Genomic DNA, 23,848 nt, shown 5'->3' with positions numbered 1-23,848 from the left:
GAGCTAAATGTTCATTGCTCTTTCTTTGGTTGAACTTAGGGAAACTTTGGCATTGCATAAAAGGCTCTTTCCAAAGACCCCGTAAGGGGACTGATGCTACTAACGTTCTCAGTAACTTTCCCCAAAGCAGTGTGCCTTAGTATTTGGAATGAAGGTGGAGGAGGCCAGAATACCAACAGTATAACCAAGTATAAGTTGAATAAATGAATGAGAGAAACTGTGACCTAACAATCCACATATGTCATCAAAATTAGTCTGCACATTGGCTGGGAAAATGGGCACCATCTTGTGTGACGCTGCAGCCCTCATGAAATGGTGAGCATCTAGAGGCTTCCCGTTCGTGCGGCTCTATATGGTGGCTCTATGAGAATATTCCTACTGTGGAAAAGACAGTGTTCTCTTAAGGAGCTTGTCATTATTTTCAGTTCTCTTTGATCATTTCTTGTCTTTTAAGATCTGAGTTAAGGGTGCTATGCTAAATCCCACAGACTCATTGAGCAGTTTCCAAATGGCCCCTAGCCAGGGAGCCCCAGGAATCATGCAGCAGCCTGCAGTGCCACCCTCACACCTAGAAAGAGAGGCCGTTGCCCTGAGCCCTGGGCTTTAGACGGCTCTGCACATCACAGGTCTACACAAAACCCTAACTTTATTAAAGAACACATGGGCCCTTGATTTTGAGCTCAGTTCTGGAATAGCAGGACCTGTAACCCTAAACATGCTTCCTCATCATTAACATCATCAGGCCCCAGGAGAATGTTTCTCCCCATCTCTTGCCCTTTATCTTTAGAACAAAAGATGACTGTGTCCACATGCTATGAAAGTTTCTGGGTTGTCCTGCTGCTAAGGTCAGAAACCCTGCTTTGGAATTCAGGTAGAACTGGGGCAGGAGCAGTGAGGTGGGAGGAAAGGGAACTTGTCAAAAACACTCAGCATTAATGCACAGATTTATGCATAATGAGAGAACTGTTTCCCAGTGGTGCTGAGGATCCATTTTTTGCTTCTCATGCTTTCATTTGTAAATCCACAGGTACTCATCTATTGGAGTGGTACTTGCAAGAACTACATATTATAGCTGAAGAGCATTTTGTAACATGGGTTCTGATTACCTTTAAATTGATATATATAGAGAGGTCTAGATGGAATGCAAATGAATCATGGCGCCAATTCTTCACATTATTGTATAGATCTGGAGATTGCTTTCAGAGATGGTGAAATAGCTTTACAAGTGGTAGTGAATTAAATGAAATTAAAATACTTTGTAAAATTTTCTGGCCCTTTTGTTGTAATGTCTGAATGTGATGTGAAGTTCTTGCTTTTAAACAACTTAGTGATTTTGCTGAGAAGGTAAGACAAATAGATTTAATGGAATAAAATTTTTTTACTTATTTGACATTTATATATATTTCTTCTAACATCTCACCTCACCTTTGGTGTGCTTCACTCATACTTTCTTATGTTAAAGAATAAAGCACTTCCTGCCTGTCAGCCGACAGTTGTGCTTTGGCATCTTTGCCAAACCTGCACGACAATTGTTCACTTGAAAATTTTATGGCATTTTAGTCCTATTTCATAAAAACTAATGAAAAAAAGAAAAACCAATACTAGCATAACTCAAACATATAATAAAAACAGAGATGAAAGTCAACAGGATGCTGAAAGCCTCAAATCTTCAGCCTCATCAGGTATTTGAACTTAAAACACATCCATTGAAAATCATTTGTGAAAGAAAACACAAAGATGCTGGGAATATCACTAAATTATATATCAAAGAAGTAGAGACTCAAACTTTACTCATTTCTCACAAAATGTTCATATTTCTTTTTTTTAATTTTATTTTTTATACAGCAGGTTATTATTTATCTATTTTATACATATTAGTGTATACATGTCAATCCCACTCTTCCAGTTCATCCCCCCCCCCCCCCACGTCTCCCCTTGGTGTTCATATGTTTGTTCTCTACATCTGTGTCTCTATTTCTGCCTTGCAAACTGGTCCATCTGTACCATTTTTCTAGATTCCACATATATGTGTTAATATATGATATTTTTCTCTTTCTGACTTACTTCATTCTGTATGACAGTCTCTAGGTCCATCCATGTCTCTAAAATGACCCAATTTCATTCCTTTTTATGGCTGAGCAATATTCCATTGCATATATGTACCACATCTTCTTTATCCATTCAACTGTTGATGGGCATTTAGGTTGCTTCCATGACCTGGCTATTGTAAATAGAGCTGCAATGAACATTGGGGTGCATGTGCCTTTTTGAATTATGGTTTTCTCTGGGTATATGCCCAGTAGTAGGATTTCTGGGTCATATGGTAATTCTATTTTTAGTTATTTAAGGAACCTCCATACTGTTCTCCATAGTGGCTGTATCAATTTACATTCCCAACAGTGCAAGAGGGTTCCCTTTTCTCCACACCCCCTCCAGCATTTGTTGTTTGTAGATTTTCTGATGATGTCCATTCTAACGGTGTGAGGTGATACCTCACTGCAGTTTTGATTTGCATTTCTCTAATAATTAGTGATGTTGAGCAGCTTTTCATATGCCTGTTGACCATCTGTATGTCTTCTTTGGAGAAATGTCTATTTAGGTCTTTTGCCCATTTTTTGATTGGGTTGTTTTTCTAATATTGAGCTGCTTGAGCTGTTTATATATTTTGGAGATTAATCCTTTGTCTGTTGATTCATTTGCAACAGAGAAGAAAAAGAAATGAAAGGAATACAAATTGCAGAATTTGCAGAATTTCTCCCATTCTGAGGGTTGTGTTTTCATCTTGTTTATAGTTTCCTTTGCTGTGCAAAAGCTTTTAAGTTTCATTAGGTCCCATTTGTTTATTTTTGGTTTTATTTCCATTACTCTAGGAGGTGGATCAAAAAAGATCTTGCTGTGATTTATGTCAAAGAGTGTTCTTCCTATGTTTTCCTCTAAGAGTTTTATAGTGTCGGTCTTACATTTAGGTCTTTAATCCACTTTGAGTTTATTTTTGTGTATGGTGAGAGGGAGTGTTCTAATTTCATTCTTTTACATGTAGCTGTCCAGTTTTCCCAGCACCACTTATTGAAGAGGCTGTCTTTTCTCCATTGTATATCCTTGCCTCCTTTGTTATAGATTAGTTGACCATAGGTGCATGGGTTTATCTCTGGGCTTTCTATCTTGCTCCATTGGTCTATATTTCTATTTTTGTGCCAGTACCATACTGTCTTGATTACTGTAGCTTTGTAGTATAGTCTAAAGTCAGGGAGTCTGATTCCTCCAGCTTCATTTTTTTCCCCTCAAGATTGCTTTGGCTATTCAGGGTCTTTTATGTCTCCATACAAATTTTAAGATTTTTTGTTCTAGTTCTGTAAAAAATGTCATTGGCAATTTGATAGGGATTGCATTGAATCTGTAGATTGCTTTGGGTAGTAAAGTCATTTTCACAATATTGATTCTTCCAATCCAAGAACATGGTATATCTCTCCATCTGTTTGTGTCATCTTTGATTTCTTTCATCAGTGTCTCATAGTTTTCTGAGTACAGGTCTTTTACCTCCTTAGGTAGGTTTATTCCTAGGTATTTTATTCTTTTTGTTGCAATGGTGAATGGGATTGTTTCCTTATTTTCTCTTTCTGATCTTTCGTTGTTAGTGTATAGGAATGCAAGTGATTTCTGTGCATTAATTTTGTATCCTGCAACTTTACCAGATCATTGATTAGCTCTAATAGTTTTCTGGTGGCATCTTTAGGATTCTCTATGTATGGTATCATGTGACCTGCACACAGTGACAGCTTTACTTCTTCTTTTTCCAATTTGTATTCCTTTCATTTCTTTTTCTTCTCTGATTGCCATGGCTAGGACTCCCAAAACTATGTTGAATAATAGTGGTGAGAGTGGACATCCTTGTCTTGTTCCTGATATTAGAGGAAATGCTTTCAGTTTTTCACCATTGAGAATGATGTTTCCTGTTGGTTTGTCATATATGACCTTTATTATGTTGAGGTAGGTTCCCTCTATGCCCACCTTCTGGAGAGTTTTTATCATAGATGGGTGTTGAATTTTGTCAAAAGCTTTTTCTGCATCTATTGCGAAGATCATATGATTTTTATTCTTCAATTTGTTAATATGGTGTATCACTGATTGATTTGCATATATCGAAGAATCTTTGCATCCCTGGGATAAATCCCATTTGATCATGGTGTATGATCCTTTTAATGTGTTGTTGGATTCTGTTTGCTAGTATTTTGTTGAGGATTTTTGCAACTACATTCATCAGTGATATTGGACTGTAATTTTCTTTTTTTGTGATATCTATGTCTGGTTTTGGTATCAGGATGATGGTGACCTCATGAAATGAGTTTAGGAGTGTTCCTTCCTCTGCAATTTTTTGGAGGAGTTTGAGAAGGATGGATGTTAGCTCTTCTCTAAATGTTTGATAGAATTCACCTGTGAAGCCATCTGGTCCTGGACTTTTGTTTGTTGGAAGATTTTTAATCACAGTTTCAATTTCATTATTTGTGATTGTTCTGTTCATATTTTCTGTTTCTTCCTGGTTCAGTCTTGGAAGGTTATATCTTTCTAAGAATTTGTCCATTTCTTTCATGTTGTTCATTTTATTGGCATAGAGTTGCTTGTAGTAGTCTCTGTATTTCTGTGGTGTCCATTGTATTGTCTCCTTTTTCATTTCTAATTTTATTGATTTGAGTCCTCTCCCTCTTTCTCATGATGAGTCTGGCTAAAGGTTTATCATTTTGTTTAATTGCAAATGTTGGTGTGTTTAATATTGTCCCAGAGATCTCTTAGGCTGTCTTCATTTCTTTTCATTCTTTTTTCTTTATTCTCTTCCACGGCAGTGAATTCCACCATTCTGTCTTCCAGGTCACTTATCCGTTCTTCTGCCTCAGTTATTCTGCTATTGATTCCTTCTAGTGTATTTTTCACTTCAGTTATTGTATTGTTCATCTCTGTTTGCTTGTTCTTTAATTCTTCTAGGTCCTTGCTAAACGTTTCTTGCATCTTCTTGATCTTTGCCTCCATTCTTTTTCTGAGGTCCTGGATCATCTTCACTATCAATATTCTGAATTCTTTTTCTGGAAGCTTGCCTATCTCCACTTCATTTAATTGTTTTTCTGGGGTTTTATCTTGTTCCTTCATCTGGTACATAGTCCTCTGCCTTTTCATTTTGTCTATCTTTCTGTGAATGTGGTTTTTGTTTCACAGGCTGCAGGATTGTAGTTCTTGCTTCTGCTGTCTGCCCTCTGGTGGATGAGGCTATCTAAGAGGCTTGTGCAAGTTTCCTGATGGGAGGGACTGGTGGTGGGTAGAGCTTGGTGTTGCTCTGGTGGGCAGAGCTCAGCTCTTTAATCCATTTGTCTGCTGATGGGTGGGGCTGAGTTCTCTCCCTGTTGGTTGTTTGGCCTGAGGCAACCCAGCACTGGAGGCTACAGGCTCTTTGGGGGGGCTAATGGTGGACTCTGGGAGGGCTCATGCCAAGGAGTACTTCCCAGAACTTCTGCTGCCAGTGTCCTTGACCCCATGGTGTCACAGCCAATCCCACCTCTGTAGGAGACCTTCCAACACTAGCAGGTAGGTCTGGTTCAGTCTCCTATGGGGTCACTGCTCCTTCTCCCTGGGTCCTAATGCACACACTACTTTGTGTGTGCCCTCCAAGAGTGGAGTCTCTGTTTCCCCCAGTCCTGTCACTCCAGTGGGTGGACTTCTGTGGTGTAATTGTTCTCCAGTTTGTGAGTCACCCACCCAGCGGTTATGGGATTTGATTTGTGATTGTGCCCTTACTACTGTCTCATTGCAGCTTCTCCTTTGTCTTTGGATGTGGGGTATCTTTTTTGGGGAGTTCCAGTGTCTTCCTGCCAATGATCATTCAGCAGTTAGTTGCAATTCCGGTGCTCTTGCAAGAGCGAGTGCATGTCCTTCTATTCCGCTATCTGGAACCAATCTCCATATTTCTAAATGGATATTAGATGAGTTTAAAATAAATACACCAATTAAATTGTGAGAGAGAAAAGAGAACATCAAAGAACTTTTCTGTTAGAATCCAACAATTCTCAAATTTAATTTCTTGGAAACAGTTTTGTAATAGCTAAGAGTATCAATAGTAAATTGTGGACTATAAGTAATGAATTGCTTCATACTTCCTGAGTCTTTTCAAATTAAAGATCTACATTGACTTTAGATTTTATTTTTTTGTTGCTGATACTTTGCTGAGGAAACAATAAGGCTATTCTATTTTTTAAAATCTAAGAAAATAGAATAAGATGTTTACTACTCATGACTATTGTTGTTTTGTTTTTTCTGCTGTTTTGACAAATAGAGTTGTTTTCTGTACCAAAAACAACATAATGGAAAGGAAAGACTTAATGCAGGATTACCTGTGAAAAGAACTGGGACAAAAACACAGAAAGACAAATGAAAATTTAAGAAGATACTCATGTTTATTATCTGATTAACATTTGACAAAGCAAAGGTAGGTACACAAAGAGCTCTTTGACAAAGTCAAGCCCCAGATATCAAACTACAGTATCTCCCTGGCAGCCCCAGAGGGCACCATGCCACTCCCAGGTAGCTGTGCTGGCTATGCAACCACTCAGTGTACATGTTGCTGTGTTGTACTTGGAGTACAGGCTTGCAGGCATCCGACATCAAAGGAGTGGGCTACTAAACACTAAGAGTTCTAGTTCCAGGTGTCAAAAGTCAATGTTATTACCAACAAGTACTAATTGTGTACCAGAATGGTCAGAAAAAATAACAGGCTTTCAATACTGTATAAAATACACCTTTTGTAAAGAACAGGCTCTTGTTGTGAGCTGCCTTTAACTTATTTCCTCCCTTTGCCAAAGTCTGTTCATTCAGGTCAAATCAAGGACATATAGTACAAAATTTTTTAAAAAACTACTTTAACAATAGTCATTAACTTTTTTCCAAGACCCATGCCTAAGGCTATGTACATAAGATTTGGGATCATCATAATTCAGAAGAAATTTTAATTCTGAGTTCACAGGGAAGGTATCCCTCCTAGTAGATAATAGGATACTCAGAAATACCTGAGGTATAATCACTGAGACCCTTCAGAAGGAAAAAAAAGAATCAGAGTTCCCTATACTGGCATTAAAGTACATACACAGTTGATAAAGAAAAACTAAAATGTGAACAGTGCTAAAACATAACAGATAAATTAAGAAGGAACTTGCTACAAGGCTCCAGTTCTTACTATATTTTACACACAATTTCATTATAATAGAGATTCTCATTCTCAACCAAAAATGATTTTAGGTGGAAATTTCAAAAACAACAAAACCCAGTTTCAAAACAGGATTCATTTCTAGAGACAAGCATGCACCAGTTTCCAATCATTGTGTTTCTGGTGGAACAGCAACATCAATTTAATTTTCAAAAACCAAAGTCTGGTTCTCTTTAATCAGACAGGCTTATTTGGCTGTGAATACACCCTTGCCCTACCTCCAAAGTGACCATTTTAGCCTCGGTTATTTTAAAAGTATACTAACTATACAGAACACTCCAACATCTAGCTTAATTTTTATAGCTGTTTATATAATATACATAAAATCTGATAATTTAACACTTTGTACTACTCTCTGGTCCTATATTTTCCTACTTCCTGATGTCTCTTGGAAACTGGTAACAGGAAGATTACTTTCTTAGAGAATAAATAAAAAGCTTAAAGAATTGTCTAAAATAAGCAGCCCAGCGTTACTTTATGAAGTAGCAACTCAAATATCATTTAAAATGTGAACTGGAATATTCTAGAAATTTAAACATCAGGAATTCTTCTGGTCCACATTCAGGGACATGTGCGTTCACTTACAGACCAGCTGGAATCCTTTCTGAACATCTCTGTGTATGGTCTGCTGATTTCAGAATGACTGAGCAAGGGGGAGAGAATGGGAAGAGGTCACTCTTTTTGTTTTTAAGAAGTTAAAAGATTCTAAAAATCATGGAAAACTCACACATTTTACTCTTGCATGTGTGTTTTGAGCACATAGCTCTTCCTGAAGGACAGGCAGCTCAAGAGGAGAGAAGGACCCTCCTCTGGCCTGTAACAGGTGTATGGATGGAAGCCACAGGAGTAACATGCCCATCAAGAATTCTGCAGAAAATTGCCTTTCAGTTTAAGTCAGAACGAAGGAGCAAAACATTTGCTAATGAAGCAATGAAAAGATCAAGTAACATGCCTCCCATTTTCAAAAAGAACTAGCCCCCTCCTTCACCTTCTCTCCATAATGCCTTTCATGTAACAGCATTTCTTTCTCAACTGCATGGCCGAGATAAAGCCATGTCATCTGATGAGAAGCAGACCTCGGTCAGCAATGCTCAGAAAACAGATCTGTTTTTTCCCAATTCACAGCCATGCGTCACACTGCTGAAAGCTGAAACCTAATCCCGGAGTTTCACTTTGCCATTTCACATAATTAAAAAAAAGAAAAAAGGAATCCCAGAGAAAAAGAAAAAGCATTTGACTTTCCCATCGAAAAAAGTTCATTCTCTACTTCCGCGGGTATGAAGAAAAAGGCAGATGTTTTAATTTTATTTTATATTAAAAAAACACAATCTCAAAGAAAGCACCTGGGTTTTACTTCAGTTTATAATAATTTGCTGTGCCTGAGAATTTTTGTGCAAATATATGTCATCTTTCATTAAAAGTATGCATAGCACATTTTGGAAAAAGTTTAGTTGCAACCAACTTTCCTTCCAAAAAAACTTACAAAGATAAATACACAACATTCTCTAATTCCTATTGATTGCACTTCTGGTTTAACCCATCCAGCCTCCAAGGAAATTTGAAAGACATGTACAGTAATTATGTTCATACACCTTTGCCAATGCACTTATTCAGAAGAAATATTCTGAAAACAAGTTTCCTTGGTTCCAATGTACCCATATTTTCCTTCTTAAAGTAAATCCCTCCTACCCCCCACTCATGTTGTTTGGGGGAGGTATTGTATAAAAATACAAATTAAAAAAATTAATCCTTGGGCTTCCCTGGTGGCGCAGTGGTTGAGAGTCCGCCTGCCGATGCAGGGGACACGGGTTCGTGCCCGGGTCCGGGAAGATCCCACATGCCGCGGAGCGGCTAGGCCCGTGAGCCATGGCCGCTGAGCCTGCGCGTCCGGAGCCTGTGCTCTGCAACAGGAGAGGCCACAACAGTGAGAGTTGTACCGCAAAAAAAAAAAAAAAAAAAAAATTAACCCTTATTAATCACAAATGCAAAAGGAATGTGGATTATGTTTGGGATCCCAGTGGCTCAAAGGCCTGAAAACAGAAAGCAAAAAGGGAGTCTCCACTAGTCTGATCTTATGCAAAAGGTAAAATTCCTTGCTGATAATGCAGTGAGCGTACTCTTTGATGGAGGTGTAATTTAACCAGACATTAACAGGGGCCAGCAGATAAGCCATCTCACTGTTGTCTCACTAACAGACTGAGTTTACTCCAGCAACCTTCTAGAACAGCTTTCTAAAGGTAACGGTCAAAGCTGCTCCTTCTTTTTTCCCATCTCCTAACCTGGGTCCTCCCTGCTTATGCTCACCAGAAGTAAATGTGCTAGCAAGTTCAGTATTTCTGGTATGTTCCAATATTACTGAATTTATTTTCTAGTCACTTTTTATTTTCAAGACAAGAAATAGCAACTGGAGGACCACATTAAACATTTCTTCTTTCTCTGCTTCCAAACACTCATGACCTATTCATTTATACTTTCAATTTATCAGACAGACCTCATGCCAATTCTGTTTCCGTTCTTCCACTTTCCCCTTCCCACATTCACAACCCTTCTGCAACATTCCTTTTCTCTCAGACAAGACTACATGTATCAGTGCAAATCTTTCCTTCATGTGCTAACTTGTGTAAGAGGTCAGTCAACTGCTGAACCTCAGTCTTCCTTCAGGATATCCATTTTGGGTGATGATGTGCAAACTGGGGTGCCAAAGCTACCCATAATGACTGGAAGACTCTGATTCCTCCTCAGTCCACTCAATAAATTGCTACCTGAATTTAAATAGACAGCAGAGTTTGGTCTTTCAAGACCATTTTCTGCCTCTTGGCTTCTTCCATTTTTCTGGGCTGCAGGGGTCTTGATCACTCTGGCTATCCCCAGTCTTTTCAGCCTGTCCACTAAGTTCATCTTCAACTGGCCAACATCAGAAGGGTTTCGGGATGGTCTCAAGCCATACATCTCCTGGAGGAATGTTTCAGCTGGTCGGGAGGCCAAAAAATTTTCAGAGAGATGCACTCGAGGCTCAACGGGCAAAGGAGAAGGGCAAGGTGAGTGAGACGGTGAATTTGGTGGCGTGGAAGGGATAGCCAGGCCTCTAGGGAGAGGCTGGAGGAGGGGGTCCTCTGAAACAGGGCTGTGGTATGCTTTAGCAGAGATGCCTCGCTTTTGTAGAAGTTCGGCCAAGCTCATGGTGCCGCTGAAGGTTATGGTGGAATCTCGTCGGTTGGTGATGGATTCACCAATGCTGAGCCTATAGGACACAGCAGGAGAATTCACTGCTGTGTTTGACGAACTGCTACCACTGCTTCCACAGGATAATGAAGTGAAGTCAGAGCTTTACACAGAAAGAAAAAAAAAAAAGCAGGAGAGAGAATTTAAGAATAAAAAGTAATCCCAAGTCAGCATTTAAAGCAATTACAGTAGTTATCCATAGTAAATATAGAGGAACAGGCAACACATCAGTATCTGAGGAATGAAAATTTTGATGTGTTACTTCAATGATTAGTTATTTGTAATTTAGTCATTAACTTATTGAAACATATTTCTTTTCACAGAATATGAGTTTACTGTACTTAGATAACTTTATTATTCTCAAATAATTACTTTATTATTCTTAAATTTTAACTCTAAAATATGTATCTGTGGAAATACAACTAAATTTTATAATTAAAAAATCAAAGAAATTTAAATATTGAAGAAAGTAAAGTTTAGAGATTTTTATTAACATATCCATTCCATAAAGTGAAATACACCAAGAGACAATAATCCGTGATTTAACAATTCTTCAACCTTTTAGAAAATAACAATTGTTCATAATTAAACCAAAGACGGTTTTCTAAGGAGACACATTTCTTTTAAATCTGTCAATTTTATATTACTGAGAATAAAGTTCTAATTGTTAAATTTCCAAGAATGTTAATTCCAAAGAATAGTACTATAAGGATACCCATGGAACGTATTTTTCTCAATCTTGACTTAAAGCATGGGTTTCTGGGAAATTAAAAATAATTAAAAGCTTTGACAGCTATTAGAATCTTTCTTCTTATTCTATGTTTTGTTAAAAAGAAAAAAAACTAAATAAACAATCATGTACTCAAGGAAATGGTGATAGAATGGAGAGGGTACTTCTTTAGCAAATTATTCCCCCTTGAGCAAATGTTACCAGCATTTAATACATAAACTTTCACTTTAACACAAAATACTCAGAATATCTAGATATCAAGATTTATAAAGATTATGAACAAGATGCAAATTCAGGATTAATAAATAAACTTTCTAAAGTACCAACTTGTATTAAAGCAAACAACTTTGACGCCTTGGTTCTGATGTAATCTGTCTACTGTATTCCCAGTCTCCCACCTCCCTGGTCCTACTTTATTGTAGAATTGCCTGTCTTTTCCTAAACTGTTCATGTCACTACCATACCAAATGATGGTATCAACCTGTATCGAGAGCCTCCTCAGGAACCAATCTTATAAAACCTGCTATCTTGTTGACTATAAGAACAATGTAGAAAAATTGCAGGTATGCCTGTAGACTTTATTGAGGTCTTTATAGGATACCACCCAAATGCTTCCCTAAACAGTCAATTTGCTTCTATCTTATAGACATTGTGAATCATAATGTTATTTCCCTCTACACTGGCAGCTAAAAAGCTAAGACTCAAATACATGGCTCACCTTACTTAGCAAGTATATAAGACTTTATAGTACAATTTATACACTAGGTGTATTCCTCTATCCATTTTATATCCTTACTCTTGATTCTTTTTTGCTTCATTTTTCTTCTCTACTTCTAGTTAACATTATCCTGCAAAGTTCTACATATCTCTGGAAATTGCCTTAGATTCTTTTTGGAATTGGTAGGACAGAAATTTCAGCAATATTGCTTATTGTTCTAATCTGTGTAGTAAATAATTTGGACTGCCCAGAGGGTTCTGGCTTTGCCCTCAGCTTCTGGGAGGTAATCTATGCCATGGCTGCTAGAAGTGTGTTTGTTCAGGATGGAGCCTGGCCACACTAGATCTTGGAGTGGACCTGGCCACACCCAATAGCTGTAGGATGGGGACTGGCCATGCCAGGAAGACTAACCATGTGATTTAGGGTGGAAGCTTTGCGTCAGTGGACCTGGAGGTGAGTTATTATAGTTATAGTGAGTTATAGCTATATAGGTAATCAATCAATCATGCCTTACACAGTGAAGCCTCAGTAAAAAAAATCTGGACACTAAGGCTCGGGTGAGCTTCCCTGGTTGGCAATACTCTGTGTGCACTATCAAACACTGATACCAGGAAAGTAATGATTCCTAAGGACAGGGAGGTTTCATGTGTGGAACCCTCCCAGACTCTGATTTATGTGTCTCTTCCTTTGGCTAATTTTATCCTGTAACCTTTCCCTGTAATAAACAGTAACCACGTGCATAACAGCTTTCAGTGAGTTCTGTGAGTCCTTCTAGAAAATTTATCAAACAAGAGCATGGTTTTGGGAAGCCCCTGAACTTGCAGGTCATATCAGAAATGAGGGCAGTCTTGTGCAGAGGACTAGTCCCTCCAATCTTGCAGTCTGGCTAACTCTGGGTATAGTTTCAGCTGGGTCATTTACTACCTGCCTGCCCTTGGACCAGTCACCTGAACTTTCTACGCCTCATTTTCTTCATTTAGACACTACATACTCGCTTGGCTTGCCTACATCAAAGAGTTATAATGATCAAATGAGAAAATACAATGTGAAAATATTCTAAAGACAAATTATCACAGGACATTAATTAAAATTCTGGGAATTAAAATGACAGTAATTTTAAAAAGAAATTCAAGAAAACAGAGTTGAGGAAAGAAGTAAGGCCTCATATTGCCCAGCCCCTCTTACCTGGGGGTAACCTGAGTAATATCAGAAGGATGTAATATCCTACAGGTGGTGAAGGTGAATGTTGAGTTTGTGCAGGAGAGACACTTTCCTGGGTTTGAGGTTGCAGCTGAAGTAGACAGTTTTAGGGAATCAAACACAAAATTGAAAGACTAGGTTAATAATGTAAAAAGTTCGTCATTACTATTAATAATACAGCATTTATCTGGTGTCTTTTATACAAAAATTCCCAAATCTAGAAATGAAATATACATATTTCATTTTTTCCCCATGAATTTATTTATTTATTTATTTTTGGCTACGTTGGGTCTTCATTGCTGTGTGTGGGCTTTCTCTAGTTGTGGCGAGTAGGGGCTACTCTTCGTTGTGGTGTGCGGGCTTCTCATTGCGGTGGCTTCTCTTGTTGTGGAGAAGGGCTTCTAGGCACGTGGGCTTCAGTAGTTGTGGCACACAGGCTCAGTAGTTGTGGCTCGCAGGCTCTAGAGCGCAGGCTCAGTAGTTGTAGCGCACGGGCTTAGTTGCTCCCCAGCATGTGGGATCTGCCCGGACCAGGGCTGGAACCTGTGTCCCCTGCATTGGCAGGTGGATTCTTAACCACTGTGCCACCAGGGAAGCCCTACATATTGTATTAGTATCCACTGGTTAGTATGTAGCTGAATCCTTCCAATAATTTGAAACTGTAATTCAAAAGGATTTAACATAGCTTAGAAACAAGAGAAAAACACATTCTGAAAAAATACATTAGAAAAAAATACCAAACCAAGAACTAGTCATCCAATCTTTCTAGCCAAACTATCTACTCCAGTGGTTCTCGAAGTGTTGTTTGCACCTTGTGTGAGTCTACAGGTCAAAACTACTTTCATAGCAATGTTAAGATGCTATCTGCCTTTTTGACTGGGTTGGCACTTGCACTGCTGGTGCAAAAGTAATAGTGGGTAAAGCTGCTGGCTCCGTAGCACAAATCAAGGCAATGGTGCCAAGCTGTACTAGTATTCATCACTATTGTCCAATTACAGTAGAAAAAAAAAGAGCCAAATTCATATCAGAATGTCCTGATGAAGCAGTAAAAATTATTTATTAAACCTTGACCCTTGGGGGACTTCCCTGGTGGCGCAGTGGTTAAGAATCCGCCTGCCAGGGGCTTCCCTAGTGGCGCAGTAGTTAAGAATCCGCCTGCCAATGCAGGGGACATGGGTTCAAGCCCTGATCCGGGAAGATCCCACAAGCCATGGAGCAACTAAGTCTGTGCGCCACAACTACTGAGCCTGTGTTCTAGAGCCCACGAGCCACAACTACTGAGCTCATGAGCCTCATCTACTGAAGCCCATGTGCTCTAGAGCCCATGCTCCACAACAAGAGAAGCCACCGCAATGAGAAGCCCACACACCGCAATGAAGAGTAGCCCCGGCTCGCCGCAACTAGAGAAAGCCCGTGCACAGCAATGAAGACCCAACACAGCCAAAAATAATAAATAAATAAAAATAAAATAAATTTATATATAAAAAAAAAATCTTGACCCTTGGGCTTCCCTGGTGGCACAGTGGTTAAGAATCCGCCTGCCAAGGCAGGGAACACGGGTTCGAGCCCTGGTCCGGGAAGGTGCCACATGCCGCGGAGCAACTAAGCCCGTGTGCCGCAACTATTGAGCCTGTGCTCTAGAGCCCGTGAGCCACAACTACTGAGCCTACATGCCACAACTACTGAAGCCCGCGTGCCTAGAGCCCATGCTCCACAATAAGAGAAGCCACTGCAATGAGAAGTCCGCACACCGCAATGAAGAGTAGCCCCTGCTCGCTGCAACTAGAGGAGGCCTGCGCGCAGCAATGAAGACCCAGAGCAGCCAAAAATAAATAAATAAATAAATTTAAAAAAAAAATCTTGACCCTTGAAACTTTTTAATATTCTGTGTGATGAAATGGGAAGCATTAAGCACTCTGCTTTATACAGAGATACAATGGTTATCTAGAGGAAAAGCACATATGCAATTTTTACATTTTTTTCACAGAACACCATTTTTACTTGAAAGAACAATTAATACAAAAACTACAGTTATTCAGACTTGGATATCTGGCAACATTTTCTTGAAAAAGAATGTAGTGAGCCTGTCTCTTCAAGAAAATAGCTGACAGGATTTGCTGCCAGTGACGAAATTTGAGCTTTCAAGTGAAAATAAGTGTTTTGGTAGACTTGTATCCATCGCTGAGAGCTTGAAAGCTTCCTAATACTAAAAGACTTACCCAATGAGACAGGTGGTGATATATATGATTTTAATATATTCTATAATGAAATGGGTCAACATTTGGAAGATCTGCATAACTCAGTGAACCAATATTTTCCAAATGACCAATGCATTATGTTAAAATCATGCATGGGTAAAAGATGCATTCAAAGAGCAGGACAGACTAATAGATTTTAATGTAACAAAGTATGAAAAATTCACTGATGGGGTTTTAGATTCACATTGCTACAAACCTTAAAGAGACTACCACTTACCAAGTTTTGGTGTAACATCAAAGAATATCCACAAATACCTGAAGAGGCTATTAAAATACTCTTTCCCTTTTCCAACCATGTATCTGTGTGAGGCTGTATTTCCTTTCTTTTTTTAAACTTTAAATTCTTTTTATTTCATTTTATTTTTCTATTGAGGTATAGTTGATTTACAATGTTCTGTTAGTTTCAGGTATATAGCAAAGTGATTCAGTTACATAAATAAATATATATTTTTTCTTTTTCATATTCTTTTCCCTTATGTATTGTTACAAAATATTGAGTATAGTTCCCTGTGCTATACAGTAGGTCCTTGTTGGTTATCTATTTTATACATGGTAGTGTGTATATGCTAATCCCTAATTTATTATTAAATAAATTATTAATTTATTATTAAACTCCTAATTTATCCCTCCCCACCCCCCTCGCCCCTTTGGTAACCATAAGTTTGTTTTCTATGTCTGTGGGTCTATCTCTGTTTTGTATATAAATTCATTTATATCAATTTTTTTAAGATTCCACATATAAGCAATAACATATGATTTTTGACTTTCTCTGTCTGGCTTACTTCACTTAGTATAATAATCTCTAGGTCCAACCATGTTGCTGCAAATGGCATTATTTCATTCTTTTCTATGGCTGAGTGGTATTCCATTGTATATTCGTACCACATCTTCTTTATCCATTCATCTGTTCATGGACATTTAGGCTGCTTCCATGTCTTGGCTATTGTAAATAGTGCTGCAATGAACACTGGGGTGCATGTATCTTTCTGAATTATGGTTTTCTCCGAATACATGCCCAGGAATCATATGGTAGTTCTATTTTTAGCTTTTTTTTTTTTTTTTGCGGTACGCGGGCCTCTCACTGTTGTGGCCTCTCCCGTTGCGGAGCACAGGCTCCAGATGCGCAGGCTCAGCAGCCATGGCTCATGGGCCCAGCTGCTCTGCCAGAGAGCAATTCTGGCTGAATTGCTCTCTCTCTGCCTATCTATTTATGCAGGTTGGCTAAGAAGTGGAGAGAATTAGAAGGGGCACTTATGCTATACATTTCTATTGTCTTATATTCAAGACTGAGTACACTCCAGTAAGACTTATATAGAGGCAGTCAGCTGACCATACAGTTATGCAGAAAGCAAAGTACTACTGTTTACTGGACTACACTCAACCAAGCACTCTTCTCACCTGTAACTGGACCACCAGCTGAAGTCATGGGCGGCAAGAAGATTCCTGTGACTGGCTGGGATATTGATGATTTCTGTTCCACTTGAAGAGGTTGCTGAACCTGAAAAGTGATACCTTCCTCTTCATCTTCTTCTAAATCTGAGAGGTGATAGATGGCATCCTTGGGCAACTGGGTAAAGCCTTTAGTGATGACACCTGGTCGTGGGTCAAGAATGGTTCCTAAATTTGGTTGAGCAAGCTGCTGCCATTGGTGCAGAGTTTGAGATCCTGAGTATGCAAACCAAAAAAGGAACATGTTTTAAATTTCCCACAAATATTAAATCTTGAAAGAAGCTAAAACTGTATGTGTAAAAAAGTAATGATAATAATAAAACTCCTTATTTGGTCTTAATATTTTGGTAAAATTTGTAAATTAAAGTTATCTGTGGAAGATTAACAAGATGATAAAGGTATGAATAATAATCTGTTCATTTCAAAAGTTAACTTTAAAAAGGAAATCTAAAGCAGGGGTGAAAAAACCAAGACAACACCCTTAACAGGAACTAGGATGCTGAGGCAGTGATGAGAAAGAAGATACGTATCACGTCAGGTTGTATTTTCCCAGGTGACAAAAAATTAATACTTTGTCCTGGAACTATGCCTATGAACTTTGAACTCAAAAGCCAGGCTCCTAGGTTGGAAGGCACCTTGAATTGCCATGGTTTTTTTTGTATATTTCTCAAGACTCATATGTGCTCATGACTCTCCTTTCACCAGGCTCTTAGGGAGAGTAGGAAAGCGAAGGAGATGATAAAAAAAGGAGGATCAATCCTCATGGTTTCTGTCTACGAATACTGGTGAATGATCATCCCAAGTACCTGCAGTGTCTAACTGTCACTAATAGTCATAGAATCCTAAAAATGGCAACTCCGACAAATACCTGTACTGACTATTAATGAATAAAACGAACTTATAGCACCTTTGAGTTTGAGGGGTCCTTATAGGTTACTGACTCAAAATTTTGTCTAATGCAGACTCTTTCATGATACTAGCAGAGGATCATTTGAATATTGTCAATATTCCATAAAACAAAGAGATCTGTTTTGAATTCAAGTTCTTAGGAGAGAATAGAAACTGACCTGAAATTAACAGAACTGAACAAAAGAAAAATACAGACACACATATCTGTAAGTAACTGAAACTTTTTGGGTAAAGAACTTTTTTTTGAAAAGGAAGGTAGAGATGAAGCATTACATATAGATTATTTTTATTCATCTATCATATCCTGTTTATCTTACCATGAAAACTGCTATCAAGGATATTCCTTAGCAAAGGACAAGAAAAGATTACTCCTCCTCCCTCACATTTGTAAAAAAACAGTATCAGTAGAAGAGAACTGACAGCTGATGGCTTGGAGAATGCAAATCTCTTCATTCATATTCCACAAAGTTCTGCACGGTCACACAAACAGTGAAGATTTAGGGATAATAAAGACGTCTTCTGCACTCAGGGTTCTTATAATTACAAGAGAAATCTCAATTCCAGGGGAAGGCAAAGCCAACAAACAACATGGCTTAGAAACAGCCCTTCCTTACTTATTACCTTCAAGGGGCTTGACAATTTGCAATTTTTCAGGCATAAAACCTCGAAGGCAACTGGCACTGCTCAGGTCTGTGATCTCCGACTGGTCGGTGCAGAGGGAGGCAAGGCTCTCTGTGGGGATGCCACAGTCACTTCCCCCTTCTTTCTGGCCAGCCAGAACCTGGATCTTCCGTTGCCATTCTTCAGCAAAGAACTGCTTCTCACTTAAGTAGTTCTGTCGCCGCAGACTCAGGCGATGCAGGGCTGTAGCCAAATCGCTCTCTTCAGAGTGTCCTGGTTGACAGACGTTCTGGACGTTCCTATGGGAAAAACACATTCACTGACTAGATCTGTGAGGGGCATAAGCAAAGCATAGACCTCTCCTTTCCACAATGGTGAATGTTCAAGAGATTGATCTTAAAAACACATATCTTTTCTTAGATAGCTGGAATATAGAAATAGTAACAACAAACCCAAATCTCTAATATATATATATAATATTTTTATATTTTATAAATTTATTTATTTATTTTTGGCTGCACTGGGTCTTCGTTGCTGCATGCAGGCTTTCTCTAGTTGCGGCGAGCGGGGGCTACTCTTCGTTGTGGTGCACGGGCTTCAGTAGTTGTGGCATGCGGGCTCTAGAGTGCAGGCACAGTAGTTATGGCGCATGGGCTTAGTTGCTCCGTGGCATGTGGGATCTTCCCGGATCAGGGCTTGAACCCGTGTCCCCTGCATTGGCAGGTGGCTTCTTAACCACTACGCCACCAGGGAAGTCCATATATATAATGTTTTTATAGATCATTTCAAGTGACTTCAGATAAGCAAAACTATACTTTATTATGTTGTATTTATTAACTTTTCTGTTTCACTTAATTTATGAACCTACAGATAATGACCATCTATAAATTCAGTTTAGGTAGTCAAAAAACTAAATATTAGACAGGGGGGGCCTGAAAAGGGTCGGACCCGCTTGCCTAGCGCCGTCTCCGGGGTCCTCGCAGTTCAGAAGACCGACTGAGATTCCTCCCGAAACTTAGTGAATTACTTAATGCTGGACCTGAGATTCGACCTGTGCACTGATTACAGACTTCCAGGAAGATGGCGGAAGAGTAAGACGCGGAGATCACCTTCCTCCCCACAGATACACCAGAAATACATCTACGCGTGGAACAACTCCTACGGAGCACCTACTGAACGCTGGCAGAAGACCTCAGACCTCCCAAAAGGCAAGGAACCCCCCACGTACCTGGTTAGGGCAAAAGAAAAAACTAAACAGAGACAAAAGGATAGGGACGGGTCCTGCACCAGCGGGAGAGAGCTGTGAAGGAGGAAAAGTGTCCACACACTAGGAAGCCCCTTCGCGGGTGGAGACTTCGGGAGGCGGAGTGGGGGAGCTTGGGAGCCGCAGAGGAGAGCACAGCAACAGGGGTGCGGAGGGCAAAGCGGACAGATTCCAGCGCAGAGGATCGGGCCGACCGGCACTCACCAGCCGAGAGGCTTGTCTGCTCGCCCGCCGGGGGGGGGGCGGGGCTGGGAGCTGAGGCTCCGGCTTTTGTCGGAGCGCCGGGAGAGGACTGAGGTTGGCGGCGTGAACACAGCCTGCAGGGCGTTAGTGCACCGCGGCTGGCCGGGAGAGAGTCCGGGGAAAAGTCTGGACCTGCCGAAGAGGCAAGAGACTTTTAACGTCCCTCTTTGTTTCCTGGTGCACGAGGAGAGGGGATTAAGAACGCTGCTTGAGAGAGCTCCAGGGACGGGCGCGAGCCGCGGCTAAAAGTGCGGAGCCCAGAGACAGACATGAGACGCTATGACCGCTGCTGCCGCCACCAGGAGGCCTGTTTGCGAACACAGGTCACTAGCCACACGCCCTTCCGGGGGAGCCTGTGCAGCCCGCCACTGCCAGGGTCCCGGGATCCAGGGACAACTCCCCCGGGAGAACGCACGGCGCGCCTCAGGCTGCAACGTCACGCCGGCCTCTGCCACCGCAGGCCCGCCCCACACTCCGTGACCCTCCCTACCCCCCCCCCCCCCCCCCCCCCCCCCCCGGCCTGAGTGAGCCAGAGCCTCCGAATCAGCGGCTCCTTTAACCCTGTCCTGTCTGAGCAAAGAACAGATGCCCTCCGGCGACCTACACGCACAGGCGGGGCCAAATCCAAAGCTGAGCCCCTGGGAACTGTGAGAACAAAGAAGAGAAAGGGAAATCTCTCCCAGCAGCCTCAGAAGCAGCGGATTAAAGCTCCACAATCAACTTGATGTACCCTGCATCTGTGGAATACCTGAATAGACAACGAATCATCCCAAATTAAGGAGCCCTGTGGATGAAAGGCTCTTGATGCTGCAGCCAGGAGTCAGTGCTGTGCCTCTGAGGTGGGAGAGCCAACTTCAGGACACTGGTCCACAAGAGGCCTCCCAGCTCCACATAATATCAAACAGTGAAAATCTCCCAGAGATCTCCATCTCAACGCCAGCACCCAGCTTCACTCAACGACCAGCAAGCTACAGTGCTGGACATCCTATGCCAAACAACTAGCAAGACAGGAACACAACCCCACCCACTAGCAGAGAGGCTGCCCCAAATCATAGTAAGGCTACAGACACCCCAAAACACACCACCAGACGTGGACCTGCCCACCAGAAAGACAAGATCCAGCCTCATCCACCAGAACACAGGCACTAGTCCCCTCCACCAGGAAGCCTGCACAACCCACTGAACCAACCTTAGCCACTGGGGACAGACACAAAAAACAACAGGAACTACGAACCTTCAGCCTGCAAAAAAGGAGACCCCAAACACAGTAAGATAAGCAAAATGAAAAGACAGAAAAACACACAGCAGATGAAGGAGCAAGATAAAAACCCACCAGACCTAACAAATGAAGAGGAAATAGGCAGTCTACCTGAAAAAGAATTCAGAATAATGATAGTAAGGTTGATCTGAAATCTTGGAGATAGAATGGACAATAGAATGGACAAAATGCAAGAATCAGTTAACAAGGACCTAGAAGAACTAAAGATGAAACAAGCAACGATGAACAACACAATAAATGAAATTAAAAGTACTCTAGATGGGATCAATAGCAGAATAACTGAGGCAGAAGAACGGATAAGGGACCTGGAAGATAAAATAGTGGAAATAACTACTGCAGAGCAGAATAAAGAAAAAAGAATGAAAAGAACTGAGGACAGTCTCGGAGACCTCTGGGACAACATTAAACGCACCAACATTCGAATTATAGGGGTTCCAGAAGAAGAAGAGAAAAAGAAAGGGACTGAGAAAATATTTGAAGAGATTATAGTTGAAAACTTCCCTAATATGGGAAAGGAAATAGTTAATCAAGTCCAGGAAGCACAGAGAGTCCCATACAGGATAAATCCAAGGAGAAATACGCCAAGACACATATTAATCAAACTGTCAAAAATTAAATACAAAGAAAACATATTAAAAGCAGCAAGGGAAAAACAACAAATAACACACAAGGGAATCCCCATAAGGTTAACAGCTGATCTTTCAGCAGAAACTCTGCAAGCCAGAAGGGAGTGGCAGGACATATTGAAAGTGTTGAAGGAGAAAAACCTGCAACCAAGATTACTCTACCCAGCAAGGATCTCATTCAGATTTGATGGAGAAATTAAAACCTTTACAGACAAGCAAAAGCTGAGAGAGTTCAGCACCACCAAACCAGCTCTACAACAACTGCTAAAGGAACTTCTCTAGGCAAGAAACACAAAAGAAGGAAAAGACCTACAATAACGAACCCAAAACAATTAAGAAAATGGGAATAGGAACACACATATCAATAATTACCTTAAATGTAAATGGACTAAATGCTCCCACCAAAAGACACAGATTGGCTGAATGGATACAAAAACAAGACCCATATGTTTGCTGTCTACAAGAGACCCACTTCAGACCTAGAGACACATACAGACTGAAAGTAAGGGGATGGAAAAAGGTATTTCATGCAAATGGAAACCAAAAGAAAGCTGGAGTAGCAATTCTCATATCAGACAAAATAGACTTTAAAACAAAGACTATTAGAAGAGACAAAGAAGGACACTACATAATGATCAAGGGATCGATCCAAGAGGAAGATATAACAATTGTAAATATTTATGCACCCAACATAGGTGCACCTCAATATATAAGGCAAATACTGACAACCATAAAAGGGGAAATCGACAGTAACACATTCATAGTAGGGGACTTTAACACCCCACTTTCACCAATGGACAGATCATCCAAAATGAAAATAAATAAGGAAACACAAGCTTTAAATGATACATTAAACAAGATGGACTTAATTGATATTTATAGGACATTCCATCCAAAATGGAATTTTTCTCAAGTGCTCATGGAACATTCTCCAGGATAGATCATATCTTGGGTCACAAATCAAGCCTTGGTAAATTTAAGAAAATTGAAATTGTATCAAGTATCTTTTCTGACCACAACGCCATGAGACTAGGTATCAATTACAGGAAAAGATCTGTAAAAATTACAAACACATGGAGACTAAACAATACACTACTTAATAATGAAGTGATCACTGAAGAAATCAAAGAGGAAATCAAAAAATACCTAGAAACAAATGACAATGGAGACACAACGACCCAAAATCTATGGGATGCAGCAAAAGCAGTTCTAAGAGGGAAGTTTATAGCAATACAAGCCCACCTTAAGAAGCAGGAAACATCTAGAATAAACAATCTAACCTTGCACCTCAAGCAATTAGAGAAAGAAGAACAAAAAAACCCCAAAGCTAGCAGAAGGAAAGAAATCATAAAAATCAGAAATAAATGAAAAAGAAATGAAGGAAACAATAGCAAAGATCAATAAAACTAAAAGCTGGTTCTTTGAGAAGATAAACAAAATAGATAAACCACTAGCCAGACTCATCAAGAAAAAAAGGGAGAAGACTCAAATCAATAGAATTAGAAATGAAAAAGGAGGTAACAACTGACACTGCAGAAATAAAAGAGATCATGAGAGATTACTACAAGCAACTCTATGCCAATAAAATGGACAATCTGGAAGAAATGCACAAATTCTTAGAAATGCACAACCTGCCAAGACTGAATCAGGAAGAAATAGAAAATATGAACAGACCAATCACAAGCACTGAAATTGAAACTGTGATTAAAAATCTTCCAACAAACAAAAGCCCAGGACCAGATGGCTTCACAGGCGAATTCTATCAAACATTTAGAGAAGAGCTAACACCTATCCTTCTCAAACTCTTCCAAAATATAGCAGAGGAAGGAACACTCCCAAACTCCTTCTACGAGGCCACCATCACCTTGATACCAAAAGCAGACAAGGATGTCACAAAGAAAGAAAACTACAGGCCAATATCACTGATGAACATAGATGCAATATCCTCAACAAAATACTAGCAAACAGAATCCAACAGCACATTAAAAGGATCATACACCATGATCAAGTGGGGTTTATTCCAGGAATGCAAGGATTTTTCAATATATGCAAATCTATCAATGTGATAAACCATATTAACAAATTG

General features: G+C 40.0%; 1 protein-coding gene across 2 annotated transcripts in view; it reads right to left on the bottom strand.

The window, feature by feature from the left end:
* Positions 1-6,412: 6,412 nt before the first annotated feature.
* TRAK2 (trafficking kinesin protein 2) overlaps positions 6,413-23,848 on the bottom strand; it is a 70,126-nt gene continuing 52,690 nt past the window's right edge. For both annotated transcript variants that reach the window (XM_067740985.1, XM_067740986.1), the window contains exons 13-16: positions 18,351-18,649; positions 16,770-17,036; positions 13,099-13,204; positions 6,413-10,568 (exon numbers count right to left, since the gene is read on the bottom strand). In XM_067740985.1, coding sequence (XP_067597086.1) covers positions 9,890-10,568; positions 13,099-13,204; positions 16,770-17,036; positions 18,351-18,649 — 1,351 coding nt within the window. In that variant the 3' untranslated portion in view covers positions 6,413-9,889. The remainder of the gene's footprint in view (positions 10,569-13,098; positions 13,205-16,769; positions 17,037-18,350; positions 18,650-23,848) is intronic.

This window comes from Pseudorca crassidens, chromosome 6, assembly GCF_039906515.1.
Source record: "Pseudorca crassidens isolate mPseCra1 chromosome 6, mPseCra1.hap1, whole genome shotgun sequence".
Classification (NCBI taxonomy): domain Eukaryota; kingdom Metazoa; phylum Chordata; class Mammalia; order Artiodactyla; family Delphinidae; genus Pseudorca; species Pseudorca crassidens.
The sequence above is the reverse complement of the archived record's forward strand: the minus strand, read 5'-3'. Positions and strand labels throughout refer to the sequence as shown.